General features: G+C 51.2%; 5 protein-coding genes across 5 annotated transcripts; 2 read left to right on the top strand and 3 right to left on the bottom strand.

Annotated features, from left to right (window-relative positions):
• Positions 1-2: 2 nt before the first annotated feature.
• On the bottom strand, positions 3-1,603 carry SMAC4_00878 (uncharacterized protein). Its single transcript, XM_066089509.1, has 6 exons — positions 1,436-1,603; positions 1,294-1,377; positions 1,220-1,231; positions 1,067-1,163; positions 485-989; positions 3-400 (listed from the first exon to the last, which is right to left on the bottom strand). The coding sequence occupies exons 1-6, from the start codon at positions 1,536-1,538 to the stop codon at positions 56-58; spliced, it is 1,146 nt and encodes a 381-aa protein (XP_065946547.1). The 5' UTR covers positions 1,539-1,603; the 3' UTR covers positions 3-55.
• A 26-nt stretch (positions 1,604-1,629) lies between these two features.
• SMAC4_00877 (uncharacterized protein) lies at positions 1,630-4,467 on the top strand. Its single transcript, XM_066089508.1, has 2 exons — positions 1,630-2,446; positions 2,533-4,467. Exons 1-2 carry the CDS (start codon positions 2,231-2,233, stop codon positions 4,306-4,308), a joined length of 1,992 nt encoding a protein of 663 aa, XP_065946546.1. The 5' UTR covers positions 1,630-2,230; the 3' UTR covers positions 4,309-4,467.
• A 1,219-nt stretch (positions 4,468-5,686) lies between these two features.
• Positions 5,687-9,267, bottom strand: SMAC4_00876 (uncharacterized protein). Its single transcript, XM_024655148.2, has 5 exons — positions 8,254-9,267; positions 8,176-8,203; positions 7,516-8,120; positions 6,655-7,454; positions 5,687-6,514 (listed from the first exon to the last, which is right to left on the bottom strand). The coding sequence occupies exons 1-5, from the start codon at positions 8,551-8,553 to the stop codon at positions 6,241-6,243; spliced, it is 2,007 nt and encodes a 668-aa protein (XP_024511068.2). The 5' UTR covers positions 8,554-9,267; the 3' UTR covers positions 5,687-6,240.
• A 2,993-nt stretch (positions 9,268-12,260) lies between these two features.
• Positions 12,261-18,561, top strand: SMAC4_00875 (uncharacterized protein; the record flags this gene model as incomplete). Its single annotated transcript, XM_003349936.2, has 6 exons — positions 12,261-12,282; positions 12,338-12,989; positions 13,057-17,551; positions 17,625-17,736; positions 18,045-18,159; positions 18,273-18,561. The coding sequence occupies exons 3-6, from the start codon at positions 16,613-16,615 to the stop codon at positions 18,559-18,561; spliced, it is 1,455 nt and encodes a 484-aa protein (XP_003349984.1). The 5' UTR covers positions 12,261-12,282; positions 12,338-12,989; positions 13,057-16,612.
• A 649-nt stretch (positions 18,562-19,210) lies between these two features.
• SMAC4_00874 (uncharacterized protein) lies at positions 19,211-23,585 on the bottom strand (the record flags this gene model as incomplete). The annotated part of the gene is made up of 4 exons (XM_003349935.2): positions 22,988-23,585; positions 22,847-22,887; positions 19,574-22,780; positions 19,211-19,475 (listed from the first exon to the last, which is right to left on the bottom strand). Exons 1-4 carry the CDS (start codon positions 23,012-23,014, stop codon positions 19,211-19,213), a joined length of 3,540 nt encoding a protein of 1,179 aa, XP_003349983.1. The 5' UTR covers positions 23,015-23,585.
• Positions 23,586-23,760: the final 175 nt, after the last annotated feature.

Below are 23,760 nucleotides of genomic sequence, written 5' to 3'. Positions count from 1 at the left end.
ATCCGTCTTTCTAATTTCCCACATCTCTTAAATTCTGTCTAGCGACTGCCTCTACTTAGTTGCTTTGCGCAAGACCAAGAGTTTGCTCAAGGCTTGCAGGGAAGTCGAAATCGACCAAGTGACGCCCGATCACCACGAGTTTTCCCATGATTTGACCCTCACTCTTGTCTGGGCTATCAAAAATCTCAAAAATCTCCCTTACTCCCTGTACCATCTTCTCGCTGCCATCCTCGAGCACTAACCGACCCTTCAATCGATGGATTTCGAAATCTGGCGTGCCAGTAGCGTGCTCATATCCAGGAAGAACACTCTCCCAGAGAACCCACCTCAGCCAAGCATCCAGCTTTTCTACTTGACCTGATGTCAGGGTCGGTAGCGGAATAGATAATGTGGATATTGTCTAGATTCACGTCAGTTGGTCTGATGAGCAGGACAGATACTACTCGTGGTTGCCGGTCACAAAGGAATGAGGGGAGACTCTTACCTTGTCGAGATGGCTGTGGCCCAGACTTGCCTTGTCCAGTTCCTCCACGCGGTCGTAAGCGTGCAGGTCGAGCAAGAAGCCTTCTAACTCCGGAACCACACTCTGCTTGGTGATGTGGATCTTGGCGAGCCCGTTGATGGACGTGATCCTGTCCTGAACAGCCTGCAGCTCGCCCCCGCTCACCAAGTCTGACTTGTTGATTACGATGACATCAGCGTGTGAAATCTGGACATGAGCGGTCGTCATGACTGGCCCGTGTCCGTGTTCATCACTCTCTTCATCTCCCTCAACCTTGCCAGTTGGATCATCCAAGCTTCGCAAGATGTTCTTGGCGTCCACCAATGTCACAATGCCGTCGAGATAAATTGTGCTTCCCAATCCATCATCCATCCAGAAGAGAGGGGCCAGGTTCCCCGGGTCAGCAAGTCCGGTTGTTTCGAGCAAGATGTAGTCGAACTTTCCCTTCTTCTCCATAAGGGACTCGATGGCGTTCACGCCGGTGTCTCTGAGACGATCATGATTTTGTCAGCTTAAGTATACTATAGCTGACGAGGGCAAGACGTCCAATCTATGAAAACTTACTTCACCGAACAGCAGATGCAGCCATTGCCAACTTCCATCCATTCTTCGACCGACTCCCCGTCCTTATTTACGGTGAGAGATTTTTCAATGTCCAAAGCTATGTCGAGCGTTAGCAGAATTGTGCTATGGGGTTGCAGCAAATGATTGACGAACAGTCTCCAAATTCTGTTTATCTAATCGTCAGCTAACCATTCCAAATCCGCCGAGAACAGGAGTGCCAGCCATACCGTTCATGATGACGGCAATTTTCTTTCCATGTTGGGCAGTCAAGATATAGTTCAAAAGGGTGGTCTTCCCCGCTCCAAGGTAGCCTGAGAATATATTAGCGGAAGTCGACCAACAATATGAGCCTGGGAAGGGAGAGCAAACCTGTTACTATGGTGATTGGAACCTTGACTGGCTTCTCCTCCTCCTCATTTGCGACCTCGGTAGTCTCGATGAGATCCGGCGGAGCATCATCGTCGTAGTCCATATTGAATCGAGGCTGTGCGAGGATTCTTGGTCGTGGATCACACAAACGTTAACGTGGAATGTTGTAGTGTGTAAATCACCTTACCCATTGGTTTCTTGTAGCCGCCAGTGGTACGTATTTATTTACCTTGGAAGAACAGATCGTTAGCCCCCGCCCTTCATTACATATACCGTAATTCAGATTACATCCATACTTACAAGGGTGTATGGTACCTTACACCCCAGATTGGGAGCTTGGGCATCTCCTTGATCTTAGCGCCAGGCACTAGGTAACTTCCCCGTATTCCCGCCTTCCACCGGCCTAAACTTGAACGTTACCCCCCTCCCCCATATCTCGGCTCCAGCTCAGCACAGGGGCAGCAGTTTCCCAAACCCCCATTGACGGCACCGTGGTCCCCAGATGTGGACAGTCAAGTGTCAACCTCCCAAGACCTCACCCAACTTCCTCCCGTCTTTACTTTATCTATTCCCCCGACATATCGATCCAGCAGAATCGACCACCATCCATACCGCTAGGGAATCGAGCGAACTTTACAGGCGGATACCACGAGCAAGGGAATACATTGCGACAGACACACAGCTGGGAGTCGCACGCGCTTGAGCTTGTCCAGCGGCCTCGTTTGTAGCTGTCCAGCTTCGCGTCTCAACCTACCCATTCTACCGAGCATCGCGCTCAGAGAGCGAAGAACCATCATGTCGCTTCCTCTAAGCTCTCCTCGGCTCCCAAGCCCGCCGCCGGCCCCCGAAATCCAGATTGGTCCCAAATCGCCAGCCATGGGCCCCATCGCCAACCGCCAGGCGCAACAATACGAGATGCCTACGATAGACCTGCTATCCCATCGTCGGATCCACCCAGGCACCAAGGCCGCCGATATGGCTGCCGGCCCTCCGCTGGTTCCTCTGCACCAGGTTCGTCCGGTATCCCCTCTAACTGTTCAAGAAGTTATTGAGCTGTTCAGAAATGAGGCTGACATGTTTTGTGTTGCGACGTGCAGCTCGACTCGGCCTTCCAACTCCAAGAGCATTTGGCAGCACTCCATTGGCATCATACGGCCGGTAACACAACTCCCATTACGAGGGAGACAGCCAAGATTCTTGCGACGCCCCCTGCTCATATCGACAAGACGGTCTGGCTGTATGAGCTTTGCCGCTTTTTGATTACACAATGCAATAACCTCATTGTTGGGTTCTTGTTTGATGAGCCGCCCTGCAGCGCCGCCACCTGCCCGGAGATGCGTGCGAGCGAGTGGCAGTTCCTATGCGCCGTCCATGATGCACCGAAGAGCTGCTGCGCAATCGACTATTGCTGTCACACCCTTGATTGGGCGGCCAACACGGTGACCAATCCCAAGTACTTCCCCAGCCGCTTCTTTGTTGACACCCATGACAAAAACCTGGCTTTGAGGCACTTGGTCAATATCTTCCGCCGCCTGCACCGTATGTTTGCCCATGCCTGGTTTCAGCACCGCAGCGTTTTCTGGGCTGTCGAAGGCCAAACGGGTCTTTATATCTTTTTCAAAACCGTTTGCGATCATTTCAAGACTCTCCAACACGAGAACTTCCAGCTTCCTCCTGAGGCTGAGGGATTGGAGAGCACAACTACTACATCAGGCGATGATGACGCTCCTCAAGTCGTGATAGAGAAGCCCAAGACACATCAACCTGGGGGGTCCGTTACTTTTGCGAAGCCCCCAGTGATAGCAAGCCGGGGAACACCGATTGGGGAACCGGCTGCTGATGATAGTCTCATGAGGACCAACACGAGGCGGCATATTAAGAGCAGCCCTTCTGTCGGCAGTGCCCTGACTACTGTTCCGGATGCGGAGGAGGAGGATGGCAGCAGCACAGCGAACACAAGAGGAAAATCAAAGGTCACGCACAGAAGGGTCCCAGAATTGGAGCCGGCTACGGAAGAAGAGATGGAAACGGACAATATTCCCGTTATTGTATACCATGGAGCCGCAGAGCCGCAGGCGCCCCATCAACCGACGGGTGAAGCTGAAACGACGGAACCCGAAGATTCGACATCCGCCGATACAGCGGCAGCTTCGCCTCCTGTCGAAGTGCAAAAACCGGAGACAGAAAAATTAGAGTCGGAAGAAGTCACAGAGGAGGCAACAACGAGCGCTCACGGACCTGTACAAGAAGGCGAACACGCATCTGAAGATCAGCCGACAGAGAAAAGCACCTCCGATGAGACCAATGAGGAGTCCGCAGAAGTCGATCATGATGAAGTAATACAGCCAGGCAACGAACAAGACAAAGGCTCGGAATCAACGGATGTCGCTGCGCACAATGAAGCCGCAACAAGTGCAATCCCAGCATTAGTGTCGGAGTCGGAAGATAGCGATGTTGATACGCCAGCATCCTCTTCTGGGTCTGCCAATGATGACCCCATTGGGGATGATCAGGAGTTGGACAAGAACCCCACGACAAATACTGTTCCCGATGCCGAGAGTGAGGAGAAGCCGGCAGGCGAGGAACCGACACTGGAATCCAACGACGATGGGTCTGGGGAGAAGCAAAATGACCATCATGACGAAACGAAAGAAAGTACTTCAGAGAGTGACTCGGCGCAGTCTGATACAAACACCGCCCAAGAGGAAGAGAAGGAAGAGGAAAAAGAGAAGGAAGAGGAAAAAGAGAAGGAAGCGGAAAAAGAGGAGGAAGAGAAGGGCGAAGGGAAGGGGGAAAAGGATGACAAAAAGGACAAAAAGTCGGATGAAGAGGCCACGGCTCCTGTCGCTGAGCAGGCCCCAAAGGTGGACTAGATAATCCGTCATTGGGAGCTGCCCATGTGAGAGATTTGCCGTTGTATTAAGCTACTGTTATTACATAGCGTAGAGGCATCATTAGGGGACGGCAAAAGCGAAGACGAATAAGGCGGATATGGGTAATTGAAGCGGCTGGGCTGGTCTCACGCACGGAGCTTCTTTTGGTGGTATAATTTGTGACTGAGAATACACGCTGTATTACGATTGCGAAAGAAGAAGCTGGTTCTGTTCTGCCCAGCATTGGTTTCTCATGCTTCAAGGGAAAATTACAAAGTGTCTTGATCTTGATCTGTAAATATGCATGTATGACCCACTCTCGGCTTACTTGTCCGTTAACGATTTTCCAGCAAAGCTCATAGACATGCTGTTATCGCTTCCATCTGTTCGTCTACAGAAAACAACCCATTTTCCGCCCCTTTTTCTATTATTTACGCCCCATATGCGGTCTACCCACGCCGATCTTTCGGCCGCCTATTCTCGGCAATGGCGAATCAAACTGATTCAACGTACAGTTGATAGTATTACACAAACAAAACAAAAAAACAAAACAAAAAAACAAAACAAAAAAACAAAACAAAAAAACAAAACAAAAAAAAAAAAGAAGAAGAAGAAGAAGAAGAAGAAGAAGAAGAAGAAAGAGAAAGAGAAAGAGAAAGAGAAGAGAAGAGAACAAAAGGGACGCCAAAAGTAAGTACGACTCAACCAGTCTCAAATACAAGAAACACCGACACAGCCTATCACTTAAAACTGAAACTCATACATAGCCACCGTTGTGGTTGTCTTCCCAGCCAGCAGCGTACGGAGAAAATGCATGACGAAGTTTGAAATAACAGGGCTGGAGAAAAGAGTAAGGGTAAGAGTAAGAGTACAGGGATTTATATATATATATATATATGCGAGAAGCAAAAAAGAAAGGAAGGAAAGTTGCGAACTAAAGTATGATCAAGTAAGAGATAGGTGTAAATGGAACATACTGCGGGGACAGGTAGGTTCAAGTGCAGAGAGAGAAAGAGGACTGAAAATTTCGTCGGCGTCGGGAAATTTTCTAGGCCCGTGTTTGTCGAAAGCTATCGTTTGTTGACTTATGTTCCCTCCTGGTTGGTGATGCTGTAGTGCCGTCCTTCTGCTCTGCCATGGTGATCCATGGAAACTCTTCCATTTCTCGGGTCTGGGTCAACCTTTCTTTTTGCTTGGGTAGTACTTATGGTAGTAGGTGAAGTAGCACCAAAACGTTGCAGAGCCGCACGCGTTGAGTGAGTGGTCGAGTGGTCGAATGGTGACTGGCGAGCCGGTCCGTCTTGTTTGGGACATTCTCATTCCGCCCCATACTGTAGCTGAAGGGAAGATGGAACGTTTCCTTATAACCCTATACCGTCGTTTTATACAAAAAAGATCGTCCCCAGCCGCACGGCACGGGACGAATGAGCCGCATCCAGTTATTCTTTCTTGCTGGTCAACTTCCGGTTTTGTTCTTCAATCACACGATGGATTTGTGGCTGCTATGGGGGATTTCAGCTTGTTGACATTGCTGCGTGGTTGATTTTGGAAAGCAGAGCTCCAAGCGAAAAGCACCGAGTGTGGAAATCCATTATGTTCCGTCCCTGATGGCAAAGTGGAGATCAAAACAGTCGCTGGGTTGTATTATTGATCACTTCACTGTCCTGTTGCTCTCTCTCTGTGTCTGGATTGGTATATCTGCTTGCTTTGTGGGCAATTGGCTCCAATTAGTGAATAAGCCGTCCCCTCCCTCCCCCAGGCAGAACGACAATTTGTCCGGTTGAGAGGTAAACATCATTCGTAGCCATATTATGCTTCGTATGAATCGGCCGTTAGGGACACCGAATCCATATTGTAAGCGGCTTTCTGTTTTTTTATTAGCACCCTGGCCTGTCCTGGCCCTTGTCCTAGTCCCGTTAATCCACGCTCTTCTCATTCCAAAAGCATAGTATTAACCCCACCGCTCAACTGTCCCTGGCCGTGGCTTGTTGTTCGTCGAATATCCATTCTGGAAAACACGGATCGTATCTGCCGCAGGTTCTCGCTCTGTGTCGACACAGCCGTGGCATTTCGCTCGTCCGCAAAGGCCCGGATGCTCTGCAGCATGGGCGTAAACCCTTCGTCGTTCGGTAACCACCAGCGGAGACAGCTCCCGTCGCGGAAGAGCTCTGCCATTCTTAGTCGCATTGTTCTGGGTGAGATATACCTGTTTGAAAGAGTCATTTGGTCAGCAACCTGTAAAGAGCGGGGAGTTGAAGTTTATATTCTTAATGGCCTTGTGATTCAACACGTTGGCTCAACACCTTCTCGTTGGTAAAGGGAGGGGGCGAAAATGTTCGTACTCACCCCATTCTTTCAAGCAATGCGAACTTCTTCCTGATCCAGAATCGGTAGGCCTCCTCCTGGTGGATAAATAAAGCCGCAATACCGAGACATGGTTGCATGATTATCAGGCTTCCCGCGGGGCTAAGCGGCCATGTCTCGACTGCCTCGATAATTTCGCATACCACATATGCGTGCTTTCTCAACTTCTCCATCGTCTCACTTGAGGGCTCTGTTGCGCCCTGGCTTCCGTGCATCAATGCGATCGAGTTCCATTCGCAAGTCAAGATCGTCGAGGCAAAAAATGGAGGCCGGAAAAGTAAGCCAGGCGTGAGCGGCTGAAAGACGCGATCTGTCCCTGTGGTCCCGTCCATCGGCAAATCCGTAACGAGGAACTCGGGATTTTCCAAGGCAGGATCCCAGCTGCTCTTCCACTCGTGAAGGGCGTTGTATAATCGGCAGTGCTCGGCAGTATACTCCTCTTCCGTCACTTTCTGCCTGGCACCTCTTCCAAACAAGAGTGACATCTCCATGGATATCATGCGTAGTCGTCCTGAGCACCCCTCGATTTTGTAGGAAAGTTCGGTGGGGTTTTCTGCCGCTCGAGTTTCGTAGTAATCGACATATGCTGTGAACCATTCCTGAGGAAGCATAGTTTCGGAGCTGCCCATTATGCCGGTAAACACGTCGAACCGTGTATACCACGTTAGGATCATGCGCCCTACGGGGTTCTGCATGATCGTTTGTGGCGTGTACAGTTCAGTCAGCACTTCTAGGGCAGCCTTCTGATGACCCATGAGGTTGACCCAATCGCCAAGATATTCCTTGCGTTGTCGTCAGTGCCTATCCACATTCGTTGGGAAGGAGGAGGGCTGTTATACTTACTTCGATGGTGGCAAGTTGCAAGATGGTTAACAGAGTCAGGTCCGTATGGCGTTCTTTCCTTTTCAAGAACCCCAGCAGTAAAGTAACACTGCGATTATAGAAATGCAAGAAGTCCTTGATCTCTCCTATCGGATTTTGCAAGGTATGATGGTAGGCGGCAAACCCCACCACGGCATAGAGCAGGCCCTCGTCCTGAAATACCAATCCAGTCAATATCTCCTGGAAAAATTTATCAGAATCATTCACGACCGAGTAGTGATAGTGCGTGATATTGTCCCGGTAGTAGTTGAGATAGAAATGGACGTCCCCGTCTGGCCCCTTCCCAGAGTCTATAGGTCCATGGTTGAAACTTAAAGATGTTGCCGATGCGCTGGACGGTAGAGGAATGGTCGGTATCGAGGATTGCATTGCTGCGCTTTCGGTTTCTTCTTCATCCTCATCCATGATCGGCGTTAGAAATCCATCTTGTCCATTTTCGTCGTCATCATCATCGCCACGTGAAGACGTAGGGCTCTCTTGCTGACTGTGGGCTGATGAATCTTTCACGGATCCCTTCGGTGGTGTCGGTTCGGGGTAGACACATTCTCGGTTTCCCTTTCTGCATCCTAATGTAAGGTCAGCGCGTTGATTTACGGCGGCTAGGATAGCTGGTTGGCGCACTCTCGCAGACTGGATGAGTTTCATCACACTAAAGCCTGTTAGCACTGCCATCGTCCGCTCGTTGTCAGGATATAATACCTTGACTCGCCTGCTCCTGCATGTATAGCAGCCTGACCTTGTGCGTCGATGTTTGATGTGATCCAATCCGGGCGCAGACTTGCGACGGCTTCTTTGAGCCTTGGGAGCGCTGAACATAATAGGCTCCGCATATCCGTTGAAATATCCACCGAGGTTTGGGTAAGCGGGAGACATTGGTGTCGTTCCTAAGCCTAACACCGGGGCTTGTGGTACAGGTATAGAAGCCCCATGTTGATTCGGAGGAGGATTTCCTCCACCACCTGACATCGAGGTTAGAAAGTGGTGATAATAGTCACTCATGGTGATAACTCGGAAGCTTGTTGAGGGCGTGCTATAATTGCTTGTCGCTGTTAGTCCGTACACGAAAAACCTGTCCAAATCCTAGGTTCCGTGTCTAGTCCGTGGTGTTTCTTTCGGACCACATTGAACTTCTCGTACTGAAGAACTGCCTTCCAAAGAATGCTCTAGCATGCACTGCGTATGGTAAGCAGGTAAGGATTGTGTAGATGGGCGAGCTGTAGGTAGTTGATCGTGGGTGAAGGGTTTCGCCAGGGGATTGTTGATAAGGACGACTTAAGGCTTGAGAGGAATCCATCCAGTAAGGGTAGGGTGAATATGATCCGATGTGCGGGACAACTGAATTAGAGGAGAAAGTTCATGTAGTGGTTGATCTGATGTATCTGGAGATGCCACGGACCAGCCTTGTTGTAGGACCCCGGAGATTAGAAGCTTTGTGATCCGCGTGGATCGGGGGTACACTTTGGACTAATGTTGAGGGGCCCAGAAACCCTTGCGAGACGTGTATGACAGGTGGCCGGCGTCCTCATAGGGTTCAGGGAGTGTATCCTTGATCAAAGGAAGACAGATCCGCCAAGCTGGGAGGAATCTTCTCGGGCACAGCTGGTTACAAGATAGTTAGACAGCTTGCCAGTGGCAAGAATTTTCTCCCACAAGGTAGGAAGCGGAGGGGCCGTGCATGAGAAGTCGATAAGTATGATTGTTGGCGGGGATGTAGCGGCTCTCAGGGCCCTCCCGGTGGTATGGTATTCAAGGAAGGTGCTACTAGCTTGAGGGGTGTCGATTTCCGGGTGGAAGTGTGATCGTCCGATGAACCACTGGTAAGAGGGCGGGTATGCGGGTGAGTTCCCACCAAGTGATCGTTGGTGGAATAAGGAGTTGAAGATATCCCTGTAGCTCTAAGTACCGGTTGCGTGTGGGCAAGCAGAAGGGGACATGGACCAGGAGGTATACGTCTTGCCCTTGTTTGATATAGGAATCAGATGAAGTAAGTAGCTCGGCACCGCGGTGACATGGACATACACCCAACTAGAGACAATCACCTGTGTATTGGTCGACGAGGAAGTCTAAGGGGGTGAACTGAGTGACGGTAAAGGTTGCTGGGCTGCTCGACCGGGGGCGGGAGAGACCGATTATACCCCCAGATGTCGATATGTCCGGAATTATGACGGTATTCACAAGAAGTTGAATTCGGAGCAAGCTACCAGAGAGACGAAAGGAGAAATTTAGGTGGCATTCCCGAGAAAGCGACGAGTGTTTACCGACCAGTGAAAGGTCCGTGGGAAGAGGAGAGGTAAAAGCGTCAGTAGCCTCACATGTACTCGATCCCTTGGTGCTGCTAGTCAATCAGTCGATGGCAGCCGGTGGAGAAATTCCAATGGCCAGGATAAACTACCTGTGATCAGCAAGGGTCCCGAGCAGATACAAGGGGCTATGAGGTGTACGCGGGGGGGGGGGGGGGGGGGGGGGGCGGCGTTGCCTTTTTTTTCTTTCTTTTTTTAATAGCCCCGGTTTAGTCACATTCACGCAAATCTCAGTCGAAAGGGTTTCCTACATGAATATCGTCGGGCAGAAGAGTCGAATATCATTCCCGTTGGATGCTGGGTATCTCTATGGAAGTTTGGCAGCAACATCAAGCGAAGAAAGCCGCAGAAATCTACACCAAAGACCGAGGCAGGTAGATGTCGGGCATCCAAGTGCCTGCCAGGAAATCCATCGTATCTCAACCGCAAAAGCCGAGCTACCCCCATTTCTAGGGAGCTGAGATTTGTTCATGCAGCATGGATGAAGCTTCGTAGTTCACTTCTCACAGTAGAGATACTTCCGCTCCGGGCTAGACTCGCTGGTTCCGAGGTAAGTGTAGCGTTCTCTGACCCTTGCTCTTTTTTTCTTTCACTCCTTGTTTCCTTTTCACACTGGCTCCTGTATCCGTCGGCCATATGGTTGTTAAACTCGGAGCAGGGTTGAGGGCTTAAGCTGTAGTCTATAGGCCACCGGAGTTTCCCGTAGAAAGGAACTGAAGCGGAGAGTAACGAATGATGAGTGACCCATAACCGCACCAAGGCCCGAGAGTCTTGAGGGTGTCTTTGACAGCTGAGATGTGGATTTTCCTCTGCCCCCCCTCACGGTCCACGGATATGGGTGCTTCGACAGGACCAGTTGAACCCACGTCGGCGCGGTGGGGAGCAAACAGGGTTGGGTAGCAAAGTGTCAGTCATCCCATTGCCAGTGCCAGTCCGCCAAAGTAGGCACACAACAGTGCGTGCTACTGCAAGGTGTACCACAGTAGATAGCTCTGGGAGCCCAGCTAGATAGGACAAGGATCTGCCAAAGTGTGAGGATAGCCCAGGCGGGAAGGATTGCAGTGCGGCTGGGCGGTGTCAAAAGTCAACCATATCTGTACAGTACCGAGGACCTGGCTCTCACCACCTTGTCGAACCTGCCAAGCACCGAGGACTCGAGAAGCCTCGAATCCCGTCAAGATGCGAGGTCATGACTGCTTGGCTCCAGCTGTGTTTTCGTAGCTGGAGGACGAGAGCTTAACGGCGAGACAGTGGACCAAACGGGACTGGTGCATTTTGGAGAGGTCTTCGGGACAGCCGTCTAGCCGTCTGCCAGGACGACGACCCCGAGCAGCACGCGGTGTGCTTTTGCGTGGATAAGACAATGGTACAACCACACAGCAAAGCCAGAAAGCGAGAGTTTGGCGAAGAGCCAATGGGAGGTTGCTTGATTCCCTTGCCATGGTGCTCCACTACCACTGAACACAGCGCCATGGCGGTGGGTCCTTAACTGTGACGCACATTGAATCTCTCTGACCAGGGGTCAACATCGGAGACGCTTATGATGGGTCATGGGCCTGAGAAAGTGAGAACTGACTCCTGTCACCTTGTTAGTTCGTCCCATATCAACACGCCCTTCCGAGTTCTGACACGGATATGGCCTTTCCATGCAGCCCCTGCACAACTGCCCAGCCCGCGGAAGACGTACCGTTTAGATTCGGCCATTTGAGGGTTTGGAAGATACCGTCATTAATGTGTCATTCATGTCTTGAGGGTATTGTGTCGCTTGACTGGGCTGAAAATACCCCGTTCACAGTCCACCGGCACAATTGGGGGTCGGCACTCGGCGGGCGTCAAGATCGAGCTCGACGTGAGTCAGTGTTGTTGAGACGGGAGATGGTGGTCTTTGTCGTCGTTGATTCTCGAGGGCGGGCAGCTTGCATGACAGGAGTCAGTGGTTGGAATTGGGTCAATCCGCGAGTCTCAAAGTGGATCACGTCTGATGGACAACGAAACCGGGACTGTCACTGCCCACTGGCGTGGAATGATGGAGCGTCCTCCGGAGCGGCTGCCGCTGGTGCAGTGTGGCACAGCGATCTGGAACCTGTACGGTGTGGGGTTATGGTGCCATGCTCTCCCACAGGCTCGTAATTTTACCTTGCGATCCACTCCAATATTTTTGCCTGCCCCACCATGTACCTATGCCCAGCCGTCGCCGCGGGCACGACACATTATCTTGTATTGGTAGAACGTAGTCGCAAAATACATTCTTCTTCTTCTTCCACTCCAATACTCACCTTATCTCCACCACCTTAGCCCGGCTTGGGATGGCGTTTCTCTTGGACAACTCTTGGCTCTTTCCGCTTGCCAGCAACACGTCCGTGGGTACGGGGTGCCGATCACGGCGCAGCCCGCGACAATGGAGGTTTGACAAGTCCCGTCTTGGTTTGTAAGTTGGCTTTCCACGGGCCGCGCAAAGGGGCATTCCAACTGAAAGGGTCCAGGGGCTGAACCGCGAACGAGATGGGTAATGGGTGGCTCAGCTTGATCTCCTTCAAGAGGATCATGGACTTCCATGGTGTTCCCATCGCACCTGCCTCATACCCCGAGTTGAAGTGGGTTGTGTGAGAAGAAGGTACAGATGTGTTTGGCTGGCATTGGCGGGGAGAGAGCTATTTCGCACTTGCCCCAAGCCCAACCCCTTTAACCTTGCTTCTTTTTGGACGGCGTGTCTCGAGACAAGACCACGATTACGCAACTACTGAACCAGCAATTCGGTGAATTCCACCAGCGCGAATTGCAAATTCCGTCTCCAACCATGGATATCCCCGCGGAAACCGAACTGGGCAATGTGCTGCACATCGATAGTGTCTGCCGTCGGTGTTGTGACCAAAGAGGCTGGTGGTTTTTGGTTCGGAGGTATAGCACCCAGTTGCTAAGGCATGGAGCAACGTCTATTGTACCTACCTACCTCTACAGAGGTATTCAAGGCGAGCGAAGCAGCACACCAGTACCGTCGTCACGTCCGCGGCTCGCTTTATCCTGTTTACCCATGCCAATCAAGAACATCCCCTCTGGACTTGTTGCTTGGGTCCCGGCAAGCCCAGGTCCTGTCAGAGAGGAGAGTCGGCGGGAGTTGCGCAGAGAGACCTAGAGGTAGGTTACCTTGGAGCTGGCTACAGGTAAGGACAAGAAAGCATTCGCTAAGGCCTGCAGATGATAGGATGTCAAGTGGTACGGAATGGCCGTTTGGTTATCATGAACCAGCAGCCAGGTGCAGACCAGAGTCTTGGGATTGCTCAATCCAGTTAGTCGTCCCCTATTACCAAAACATTCAAAGAGGGGTTCAGTCAATGAGCAGTGTCTTTATCAGCGCCTCCGGGGCCATCTCGATGGCAGTCCATATGCAGCATCATCCATACCACGGCCTACCCTCGCGTGCCTCGGTGTTCTAGCTCAATTCGAGAGCACAACGCGGGTGAGAGCCTGCAATGGATCAGGATGTTCTCCAAGGCTTCTAGAAGTCCAACCATCCAATCGAGTCTGGCTGGTGATGGAAATGAGCATCTCTTTTTCGGGTCGAGCCAAGTTTATGCAAGATGGCCACGACCTTGCTATGCCATGTGGTCGGTATGGTGTGGTACGTACAAGTGTCTTGACGGCCCGCTCGAAGAGTGTATGTTCTACGCTCGTTGCCAGTGGCCGTGTGTCCAGGGGAAGCTTCAGGGGTCCAACGTCCATTGCCAGGGGTGTCTGCAGGGGCGACGAGTCCATACAAGGGGAAATTCCAAGTCAACAAGCATCTGATGCCGGCACAATCACATTGACAGACAACTTCAAGATACACAGAATGCACGCCGGCTGGACTTGTATTAACATCTGACTGGGGAACGGAATTTGTTCCGTCATAGGGTAACCTCATGGAAAGCCATAAAAGATCGGAAATTTTCTACCCGCAAGGAAATACAAATACGAGCACTGCCTGGCTTCAGGTAATGCAAATCAAGCCTTCTCCTACAAGGCAGTACATCCTCGTCCGGCTCACTGTCGAGATTTCTTAGAGTTGCATTGTTGCTCCTTCCCATAAATTGCATCATTTACCAGAAAGATCGTTCTGTCGTGCTTTGGAAGGATCAGCCTGACATTCAACTTGGAGATTACCACACGAGGGCAGCTCTTTTCGATAGGGTTACTAATAAGTGGAAGAAGAAATCGGCTCTGCCCAATGGTGTCGGGCACAGTTACCACATGAGGCCACCAGCAAACCCGGCATCTTGGATACCAAAAGATGAGCATGCATGGGGCTGGAGTCACCACCTCCGGGCATTGCCCTGCGCCATCGAAGAGTCTGACAATCAGCACGACAAGGGTCCTGGCATTCGGATGCCGTACGGACCTTACCTGAAGCCAAGAAAACGGAACAAAAAATATGAAGCCAAGGAACAATGACTTCGGCGCAAGATCCCGTGTGTTCCTGTCGAGCATCGAGCCGCAAATTTTCTTCGGTGAGGTCACCTTTGTACACTACTTTCTTTTCTGTATGCATCATATTTGAATCCAAAGATTTTATCGTCAAAATTCCATTTGCTTCTCGTTATGTCCTCGGCCGTCTTTTCCCTTTTACTCATCCTGCTGGGCAGTTGCTTTCATCTCGCCTGCCACATACCGGACAGCCACCCGCAAATCAAAGTTGACGAACAACCACTTGTACCAAACTTACCAGCATTTGCGCCTTATTCATCATTTAAAACACTCACCACGGAGGCTCTTTCAGAGAGCTGTTACCACTCGCCTTTTGTCATGGCGCTTCTAATGACCGACAGACAGCTACCCTATTCTGTCACCTGCCCCGTGTTAAACGGCTATGACTTGATATTAATTCCGCTAATCTCTCCACAGACTCCTAATATCACTACAACGTAAGACCGGCTTCCTACGTAACTACTATTCCAGGCCCTATGATATGACATACTAAACCATAACATGTCGGTGATATTGACGGCATCAGGGTAGTATCCTGCGCAGCCTCATCACATGTTAAAGCTGGTTCTATCATATCTCACTCCGTCGGCAAATTTGGGTTTTCTCGTCGCTGAAACTTCTGAGCTTTTTGTTACATGACAGCACCGAGCGTGAGCTGACATCTGGATCAGCCCTGCAATGAGGACCTGGTCAACGGCTATCACGAAGAACAAACACCCATTGTGATGTATTTCAAACGCTTATTGTCAGAGTCGCCTGCAAGTTGTGTATTCCGACGAAGTCTCCCCATTGGAAGTTCAAGAGCATGTACTTGCCTACAACTTCATACCCGTGATGACCGCAGATGAAGGCGTGAAATAAGAATCTTCCCTTCGGGATCGATGTCAGCTTGAGAATGAAGATTGCTGGGAACGTCGGCGGGATACTACATCGAACGGTATTGGCACCATCACTTTACCGGAGCGTTGAGTGGGTGTTCACCCTGCAGGAACACAATGATTCTCCTCGCCAAAAGAACAACGCAGTATGAACAGCTGGGGTGGGCGGTTGTGAGTCAAGAAGCGCACCATCCGTCCAAGAAAATAATTATGGCTTGCCTTATCAGCAAAATACCATCACCTTCCGTGTTCAGCACCGAAGGAGATTGGAGCCGTTTGGGCGCGTCAGCTCAATATAACGGGGTTCCATTACTACGCAAGCTTATACGATCGAAAGGGACGACAGCATGGCTCGACAATCCCGGATCACAGGGATCACAGAAGCCTGCAAGATGTAATACTACGCAGACAGGGCAAAATAACGGTCAACTTCCACATTGGCTCCAGCCTGCATAGTTCTGAGTCGACATCATTGCTCTGTCGGTGTCTGTCAAGCGCTCTGCGTGCAGAGTGCCGGGTGACAGCCGCGTTTTCCCTGCTAGTTCCGGTCGGTGCGTTTGCGCCGGTCACGGACTTAAGTCGATTTCCCCTGTCAAGAGGCTATAAACATGCAATTAAAATCATATAGGAGTATACAAGCATGGTCATTTGGGTCAAGGATTGGGTAGCCCGACCAAGCTTTGTACCCTCTAATCCAGTCCTATGTCACATTACATTGTCAGCACCTAATCAACACGCGCCTGGGGTGTATCGTTTGTTCTTTTCTCCTCTCTGACAATATTTGAACTGGGTTTCGTATCTTTGACGACATCTATGTAGAGGTACTAATCAATATCTGGGTTGCACTGGTACCTGAATAATGCAGTGGCCGAAATAATGCACCAACCCTGGCCGCAGGACGTTCACGTCGCCTCCCGCCTGCATGGCACCTGTCGATGCGTTCTGGCGGTCCGTCCGTCCACGATGGCACTTGCACCCTGAGAGTGAATGGAAGCTCCTTCCCAAAACAACCTCCTTGATTCTATCCAAGAAGGTCCATTCGTACCTCTAGTCTAGCCACGGCATCTCCTTCCGCGAATTGCACTGGCAGTCCATGTCCTCGACTTTTCGCAATCTCTCAACATTGGAAAGTCTGACCCTCCTCTAGCGAACCAAGAAGGAGTGACCGAGCGAACTCCTTCCTCGCTTGGTACGGACCTAACAGCGATCACCCTTCCTCCGCTTGCCTTCCAATTGTTTGCCGATACAACCTCATCCATGGTGGCGGTCAAGACTCACTCATTGCGGCCCATCCTGTTGCTACCTTGAATCGGCATTGTTGACCGACTCTCAAAGCTCGAAAATATTCTGTCTCACACCATTAGCCGTTGACAGCTGCGACAGAAGACCTCACTACTCCCACACATCTTCCACGTCGACATGGGATACGAAGCTGACCCGCCGCGGCCCGGTCCGGTCGTTAGTCCCGGCAGCATATTCCTGATCGTTGTCACCATCATTGTCTTTTTACTGCCCATCTTCATCTACTTCCCTCCAACCCTGCCTTCAGTAACGGAGGCACTCCTCCAAACACACAGCAAGATAGGGCTGGATGAGTACCAACGCCGACTACCCAGGCACTCAAAAAGAGACAGCAAAGCCAGCACAAATGGTCCTGGCAAAATTCGGAGTTTATGGATCTTCCCAGTGAAGTCCTGCAAGGGCATTGAGGTACTTGAGAGCAAAGTTGTACCTGCCGGTCTCGAATACGATCGCATCTACACTTTTGCTCAGCTCAAGAGTCCGTTCCCGGTAGGGCTTGACACCCCGGACGAGGGAAAGAAGGAGCATTCATGGGAATTCATCTCGCAGAGACAGTTCCCCCGTCTTGCGACCATTCATGTGGATCTTTATGTCCCTGACATCTGCAAGGCCCGTAGCGGAGGCCACCAAGTATTGTCCCTGGACAACACCAACAAGTCTAGCTCGGCCAATGCTGCTTTGGGGGACTCCTTCATCGTTGTTCGTTTTCCCTGGCAGGAGCTAGGACTGCGCGGCACTCTGGCATGGCTGGGCGCAAAACTTTCGCGGGGGCTTCACGCCGTACCCGAAAAGGAAATCATTCTCCCCGTCTCATTTCCTTCTGAGAGTGAGATCGAGGCCAGGAAGTACAAATGGGAGCCGGTAAAGATCTGGCGGGATACGGTCACCGCGCTCAACATGGAGGCGGACCTACCTCGGGAGCTGAGGCTGTACTTGGGAGTGAGCAACCGGCTCGGCTTATTTCGCGTCGACCCGGCCCGATTGCGGGAGGTGTACCGGAATGCGCCCAAGAAGGAAGAGGCCGGCTATCAGCCCGTTACAGGCTGGCAGGATGCGGTGCGTTTTCGTCCATTTTCCTCTTCGTAGCCCAAAGACACGCGGAAACCCAAAACTAACCATATGTGAATAGTACCCCGTGCATATGCTCAACCTTTCGAGTGTCCAGGATTTTGACGCCAAAATTGACAAGGATGACAACCTCAAATCACTCGACCCGTTGAGGTTTCGAGCCAACATTATAGGTAAGTCAGTCTGGACGCTACAGCTCCGGGCATTGGCCGAGCAAAGTTTTCAAAGATCCTGGGACATCTTGCCTCCCCCCGGAAGCCATAAAGCGCATGGCGAGTAGAGCCATCAAGATTCATTCATGGAGGGTAGAAGGCACGTTGGTTGGGGGAACTTTCTCCAAGCAATTAATTCTCTCCCGGTGCAACATTCCCTATGAAGAAGGCCTGCATTATTCTCCAAGGATAAGGCCCGATTGCGCAGCGCTAATAAAGCACATATATACACACACACACATACTAACCTAACCACATCACACACACAGTTGACGGCGTCAAAGCCTATGAAGAAGAAACCTGGAAGACAATCCGCTTCAATCCCGGCCAATCTAACAAACGACAAGACAAGACCAACTTTCATGTATCATGCCGGACCGTACGGTAAGTTTTATATGCCACGCTTCCTCGCGCGCCTACCTCTATTACCTGGAGACCATCTCCCTCCAGGTTGACCAGGTTATACCCAAAGGAACATTCCCGACTAACCCCAACAGCTGCAAAATGCCCAACGTGGATCAAGACACAGGTTTCCGTCACCCTTCCGAGCCAGACCGATCTCTTCGAAAGTACAGAGACGTAGATCCGGGGATCAAGGGCGTTGGCTGCCTCGGCATGCAGCTCACCCCCTTGTTCAATGACCCTACTGCCGAACATGCAGGTAGTCCCAATGCCGATGATATAGTGATGGATAACTGGGTCGAAGTCGGTATGGATGTCGAGGTGCTCAGCCGAGGACCTCATCGGTACGCCAGGATGTTTGAGACTGATAGGCCGGATATCTGAGTCTATAACCATCACGGCAGCATCGAGTTCAGGCAGGTAAGCAAAAAGGAAAGAAGAAAAGGTGGGATAGAGTCATCAAAAGTCTTCATTTAGAATGGGTTGTTGTGCATTACCGGGTAGACTTAGACCTTTGTCGGACCTAAAGGCGTGGCTAGTCTGGAAAGCGACTGAACTTGACATCTTCATGGTTGAATCGCATGTACGGAAATGATAAGACTGAGAGAGATGAATGGGATTACTGAGAACAGCAAAGGGGATAAGACATTCACACTCCAACAATAAGCAAAGAAGCGAAGCTTGGATGTGTCAGTCACCCAACCACGCGCGCCAGAAAGCCCTGATCCAAAGTCAGAGACATCACCCTTCATTGACTCAGACTCCCGTTCATCCATTCTCCCTGGATGTTTCCAACCTCCATAGATTCAAAACAAAACAAAATATTGTTCAAGTTCATTTTCTGTATCGAGCCAAAACCGATCACGCCCAAGTAGGCTAACAGAAAACCACCCTACTTTTCCCACACTCCCTCGTTTTAGGAAAACCATCATACGTACTAATAAATCCATCCATCGTACAAACTTGTGTTTGCATAAACCATAAACCATGAAGCCCAACACATACTACAGACTCTTCGTTCCCAGAAAATTCGTCACTTCAGATCCGCCGGCGTGAGCGCCTGCACCATACTCGTTCCCTCGCTGAACCTCGTCCGGAAGATGCGGTTGGCGTTCTGGAACATGCCGTCCTTGAGACTGACGACGATGAACTGCGAACCCTTAAACCGGGTCTTGATCAGCCGACCAATGTTCTGCGTGTGAGAGAGATCGAGCGCCGCGTCGACTTCGTCGAGAATGTACATGGGGGCTGGCTTGAACTGGAGCAGGGCCATGATGAGGGAGAGGGCGATTAGGGATCTGCAGGATAAAGTTAGTGGAGGTTCTAAAAATGAATACATAGGTTGAACTGAGAAAGGGGGAGAGGGGCAAAGGGGGATGGAAGATAGCGTGCGTACCTTTGACCACCACTCAACTCGGTAAGACTCTGTTTCCACACTTTACCAAGCTGCACCTTGACTTCCAACCCTTCACTGATAGTCTTGCCCTCGGGGGGATCCAGCTTGGCGAAACTGCCGGGAAGCAGCTCGGCAAAGATCTGACCGAAGTCGGCATTGACCTTCTCCCACGTCTCCTGCAGCGCCTTCTTCTTGTAGTCATCCAAGCTGAAAATGGTCTCCTCGATTTTGCGCTTGTCGCGGATGACGGTGCGCATCATGTGCTTGAGCGACACCTCCTTCTTCTCGACGCTGTCGATCATGTTCATTACCTTGGGATTGATCTTCTTGCGCAGGCCCTGGCTGCGCTCCGTCAGGTTCCGCAGCGTAGACTTGCACTCGCCAATGTTCTGGCCTTTGAAGTCGTAGAGGGTGCCCGGTCGGCCAAACTGGTCCTTGGTCTCGGCAATCCAATCGTGCTCGCGCTCCATGTGCGAGGCTGTCTGGGCAGCTTGCTGCTGCTCCTTATGGAATTTCTCGATTTGGTGGCCGAGCTTCTGGAGCTCGAGTCCCTCTTCGGCGATTCGGGCATTCTTCGACCGGGTAGCTTCTTCCAAAGCCCGAAGCTCGTCGTCGTACACATGCAGCTTGGTCCGCTCGTCTTCTAGCTGTGCTAGGACAGAGTCATGTGTCTCTTGTAGGACTGTTCCTTGCTTCACGATGTCGTCGATCTCTTCCTGTTGGGCTTTAAGAGCAACATCGATGTCTTGAACCTGCTCCCGCGCAGCCGCGAGATCGGCAGCAACCTGTTCCGAGTCAAGTTGCGCCTCTTGAAGCTCTTTTTGCAATGCCTTGTTAGTAACAGACATTTTGTCCAGCGAGGCACGTAGCTTGTCGACCGAAGCTTGAAGCTCCACTAGCTTGGCGTCTTTGTTGTTATCAAAGTCCTTCATGTCCTTCTCGATTCTTTTGGCTTCCGCTGTAGCCTCCACTTGTCGTTGCTTGGCCTCCACGATCGACTGTTTGAGTTGGACTATTGTTTCCTTCATATTCGCAATCTCTTGGATGATCGATGATGACGAGTTGCCGCCGATTTGCTCCTCCGCTAGTTTGATCTCATGTGTCTTAAGGTCAAGTTCTTGCTTGATTCTCTTTGCTTGGTCGAGCTTCGTCTTTTCCCGGTATATTTGGGCGCGCAACTCATTGAGGGCCGCCTCGGCCTCCTTCAGCTGCCGGTTGATTTCGTTGAGCTTCTGCAAAGTAACCAGAACACCGCTCGAGTTGGGGGCACTTCCACCCGACAGTGTACCTGATGGATCATATGAATCACCCTCGACTGTGATACTCCTCATACGAACGTTAGGATCGAACGTCACCCTCTTGGCTGTGTCTGCATCGGCGCAGATAAGCGTGTTTCCGAAGACGTACTCCATTGCCGCCGACACTTCTTCATCGTACCCGACTAGGGACAAAGCTAGGTGCACCTTCCCTGGAGCAATTCTTTGCGCGTTGGCAATCGTTTGTGCCGAGGCCTTGAAAGCGGAGATCTTGTTTAAAGGAATGATCGTTACCCTCTTCCGCAGTCTACCACCCTGCAATAGTTGCGTACCAGTCACTTCGGTGTCCACAACGACGTTGTAAAGACGGCCTCCAGCGCAAATCTCCAGGGCGGTTCCAGCTTCCATATACTCCTTAGGCAACGAGAAGAGTTGTGCAACCAGTCCTTTTACTTTTGATCGGTCAAAGTTTGGGACTGGATCTTGGTAGTTGAAGTCGATATTTGCCACCTTGCGTTTAAGCGCATCGGATTCTTGTCGTAGGTTGCGGATGGTCTGTTGAAGCGAGCTTTCTTGCTTGTACATTTCCTCCTCCGACCCGGGTTGGAACCCAAGCTTTCCAAGCTCCTTCTCGAGTCTTTGGGCTTGAGCTTTCAGACCATCAAGATCCTTCAGTAAGCCAGCATTTTGCTCTTTGGCCTTTTTTGCCCGGGGTTCTTCTTCCTTAATTCGCTTCTCCAGATGGGCGATCTTGATTTTAGCTTGCTCTTGTTCCGTTGCCGCGGCGGTGACCCTGTTTCTCGCGTCCTGCAGTTGTCCTTGGTAGCCATTCTCCTGTCCCTCCTTAGACGCAACACCGGTTTGCAGGGTTTGTAGCAGCTCTTCCTTGGTGTCTGCCTCTTGCCTCTGCTTTTCAAGGGCCTCCTTGGCGGCATCGTATTTTGCCTTGGTCTTCTCGTATGTCTTGGTCTTTTCCTTCAGCGCCGCTTCCAGGTCGGCGACGTTCTTCTCTCCGGCTTTCCTCCGTTCTTGCTCCTCCTTCATACTGCTCTTCTTCAGATCCACAACGGTAGCAAGCCTAACCAGCTCGTTGGCGTGCTTCTTTACTGCTTCTTCCAGGGCTTGCGCCTTGCCACCTTTCCGCAACTCCTTGTCGCGCTGCGCCCTGACACGTTTTAAGTCGTCCTCCAGATGGGATATCTCGTTTTTTAGCCGGATAGCGGATTCCTCAAGCTCTTTCTGGCGCTGTTTCTTCGCTTCAAGATCCGATGCTGACTGTTGTAGCTTCTCCTGACACCTTACGTAATCATGTGCCACCACAAGCCTTGTTAATCGCTCCAGGTCGTTTTGTGTTTGCTGAAAGTCGAGGAATGCGCGCTTCTCGGTCCGTAGCTTCTCCAGTTTCGGTTCGATCTCATCTCGCAAGAGTTCCTTGATCTCCTGTAACTTCATTTCCTTCTTGGCCATCGTCTTGAGCGCTTTGTCCCTCCTGTCCTCGAACATCCTTGTTCCGGCTGCCTCCTCGATCATGGCCAAGATCTCAACGGCCTTCATATTCAACACCTTTGTAATACGACCCTGCATGATGAGGAAGTTGGGGTTGTTGATGTTGAGCTGTACCGATTGGAAGAGATTTTGGACGGTTTGTTGCTGCGCGCGATGGCCGTTGATCAGATATTTCGAGGTACCTCCGAGCACGATTTGGCGCGTCACGCTGATTGTCGCATACTCTTCGAATCCGATTGGTGACTTTTTCTTGTCTCTATTATCGAACACTATTGTGACGCTGGCCTTCGTGACGCCGGCTTGGCCTCGCTTGTAGATAAGATCCTGCAGGTTTTGAGCGCGGACTGTTGACATATTCGTGATTCCGAGAACGAAGCAGATGGCGTCGAGGATGTTGGATTTACCACTGCCGTTGAGGCCGGTAATCGAGTTGAAGCTCTCGTCCCTGTGTCGGCCGGTTAGTTACGAAACTATGATATCTTGAATCGCCCGGATGATTCCGTGTCCTTACCATCCTGAAATCACTGTTCTGACGGCGTACGATTTGAAGCCCTATTCGACGCGCCGGTGTGTCAGCTCTGTCACAACTTGAAGTTGTCGCATTACACGTGGGATCCGGTCGCGACTAATGGCGCGGTGCAAAAACACGTACGTCGATAATGACTTCGGTAACCCTCATGTTGGAGTCGTCGTGATTATGTCTGAGGAATCGGCAGTGGTGCAAAAGTTCGGCGCTGCTTCAAAGACACGCCCGCCTTTGCCCGAGCAAATCAAGAAGATTGATGATGGACCCAACGTTTGTTTACTCTTCTCAGGCACCATCAGGGTTTGGGGGAAGGGGGATGTGGGCCACGACTAGACGCCCCACATTCGCGTCTGCACGTGCCCGTCTGCCCCTGGCGCGATGCTCCCAAAGCGGGTCCGAAAGGGCGGCTCTGTCACACTTGGTGTGTGCTTTGCGTACCCCTTTTCGGTCCATCATAATTCTTTCAAAATGGGTGGTTTTCAATTCATTGTTTCAATCCCCGACTTTCACTTGCCTGCATTGTAAGATGCCCGCTAACATCATTAAGCATATATGTAATGCTCTCGTCGGCACATATCTCAGGGTATTCGGGCTTGGCCAAGGAAAGATCTGGACACGATGCTTCCCGCGGCGGAATTTTGTCCTCCGTCTTTTAAGAGCATTTTATTCGGCCTGAAGCAGCATATCATTACGTACCAAAGACGATGCGAAACGGACCTGATTTGTAAATCGCACGAACCCCAAACACATTGTGGATCATTTCCTTCAAGTGCAGGCAAGGCATGGCCCGCTCACCCCGCTATAGCTCTTGGCGCTGAATTGGCCGACCGGAGTCCGGGATCTGTGAGCCTCCATCCGTCACCAAAACAGGGCCATGCCGCTGGAAGGCAGTCGGCCAC

Source organism: Sordaria macrospora, chromosome 3 (assembly GCF_033870435.1).
Source record: "Sordaria macrospora chromosome 3, complete sequence".
In the NCBI taxonomy this organism is placed as follows: Eukaryota; Fungi; Ascomycota; class Sordariomycetes; order Sordariales; family Sordariaceae; genus Sordaria; species Sordaria macrospora.
This window is presented reverse-complemented; position numbering and strand designations above follow the sequence as displayed.

Coding starts and splice junctions, on each gene's coding strand:
- SMAC4_00878 (XM_066089509.1), bottom strand. CDS start 1,538: ATGGACTACGACGATGATGCTCCGCCGGATCTCATCGAGACTACCGAG. Junction 990..1,066: donor TGCATCTGCTGTTCGGTGAA/GTAAGTTTTCAT, acceptor TGATCGTCTCAG/AGACACCGGCGTGAACGCCA. Junction 401..484: donor GCCACAGCCATCTCGACAAG/GTAAGAGTCTCC, acceptor ACGTGAATCTAG/ACAATATCCACATTATCTAT.
- SMAC4_00877 (XM_066089508.1), top strand. CDS start 2,231: ATGTCGCTTCCTCTAAGCTCTCCTCGGCTCCCAAGCCCGCCGCCGGCC. Junction 2,447..2,532: donor CGCTGGTTCCTCTGCACCAG/GTTCGTCCGGTA, acceptor TGCGACGTGCAG/CTCGACTCGGCCTTCCAACT.
- SMAC4_00876 (XM_024655148.2), bottom strand. CDS start 8,553: ATGAGTGACTATTATCACCACTTTCTAACCTCGATGTCAGGTGGTGGA. Junction 8,121..8,175: donor AACTCATCCAGTCTGCGAGA/GTGCGCCAACCA, acceptor ACCTTACATTAG/GATGCAGAAAGGGAAACCGA. Junction 6,515..6,654: donor GCATTGCTTGAAAGAATGGG/GTGAGTACGAAC, acceptor TCTTTCAAACAG/GTATATCTCACCCAGAACAA.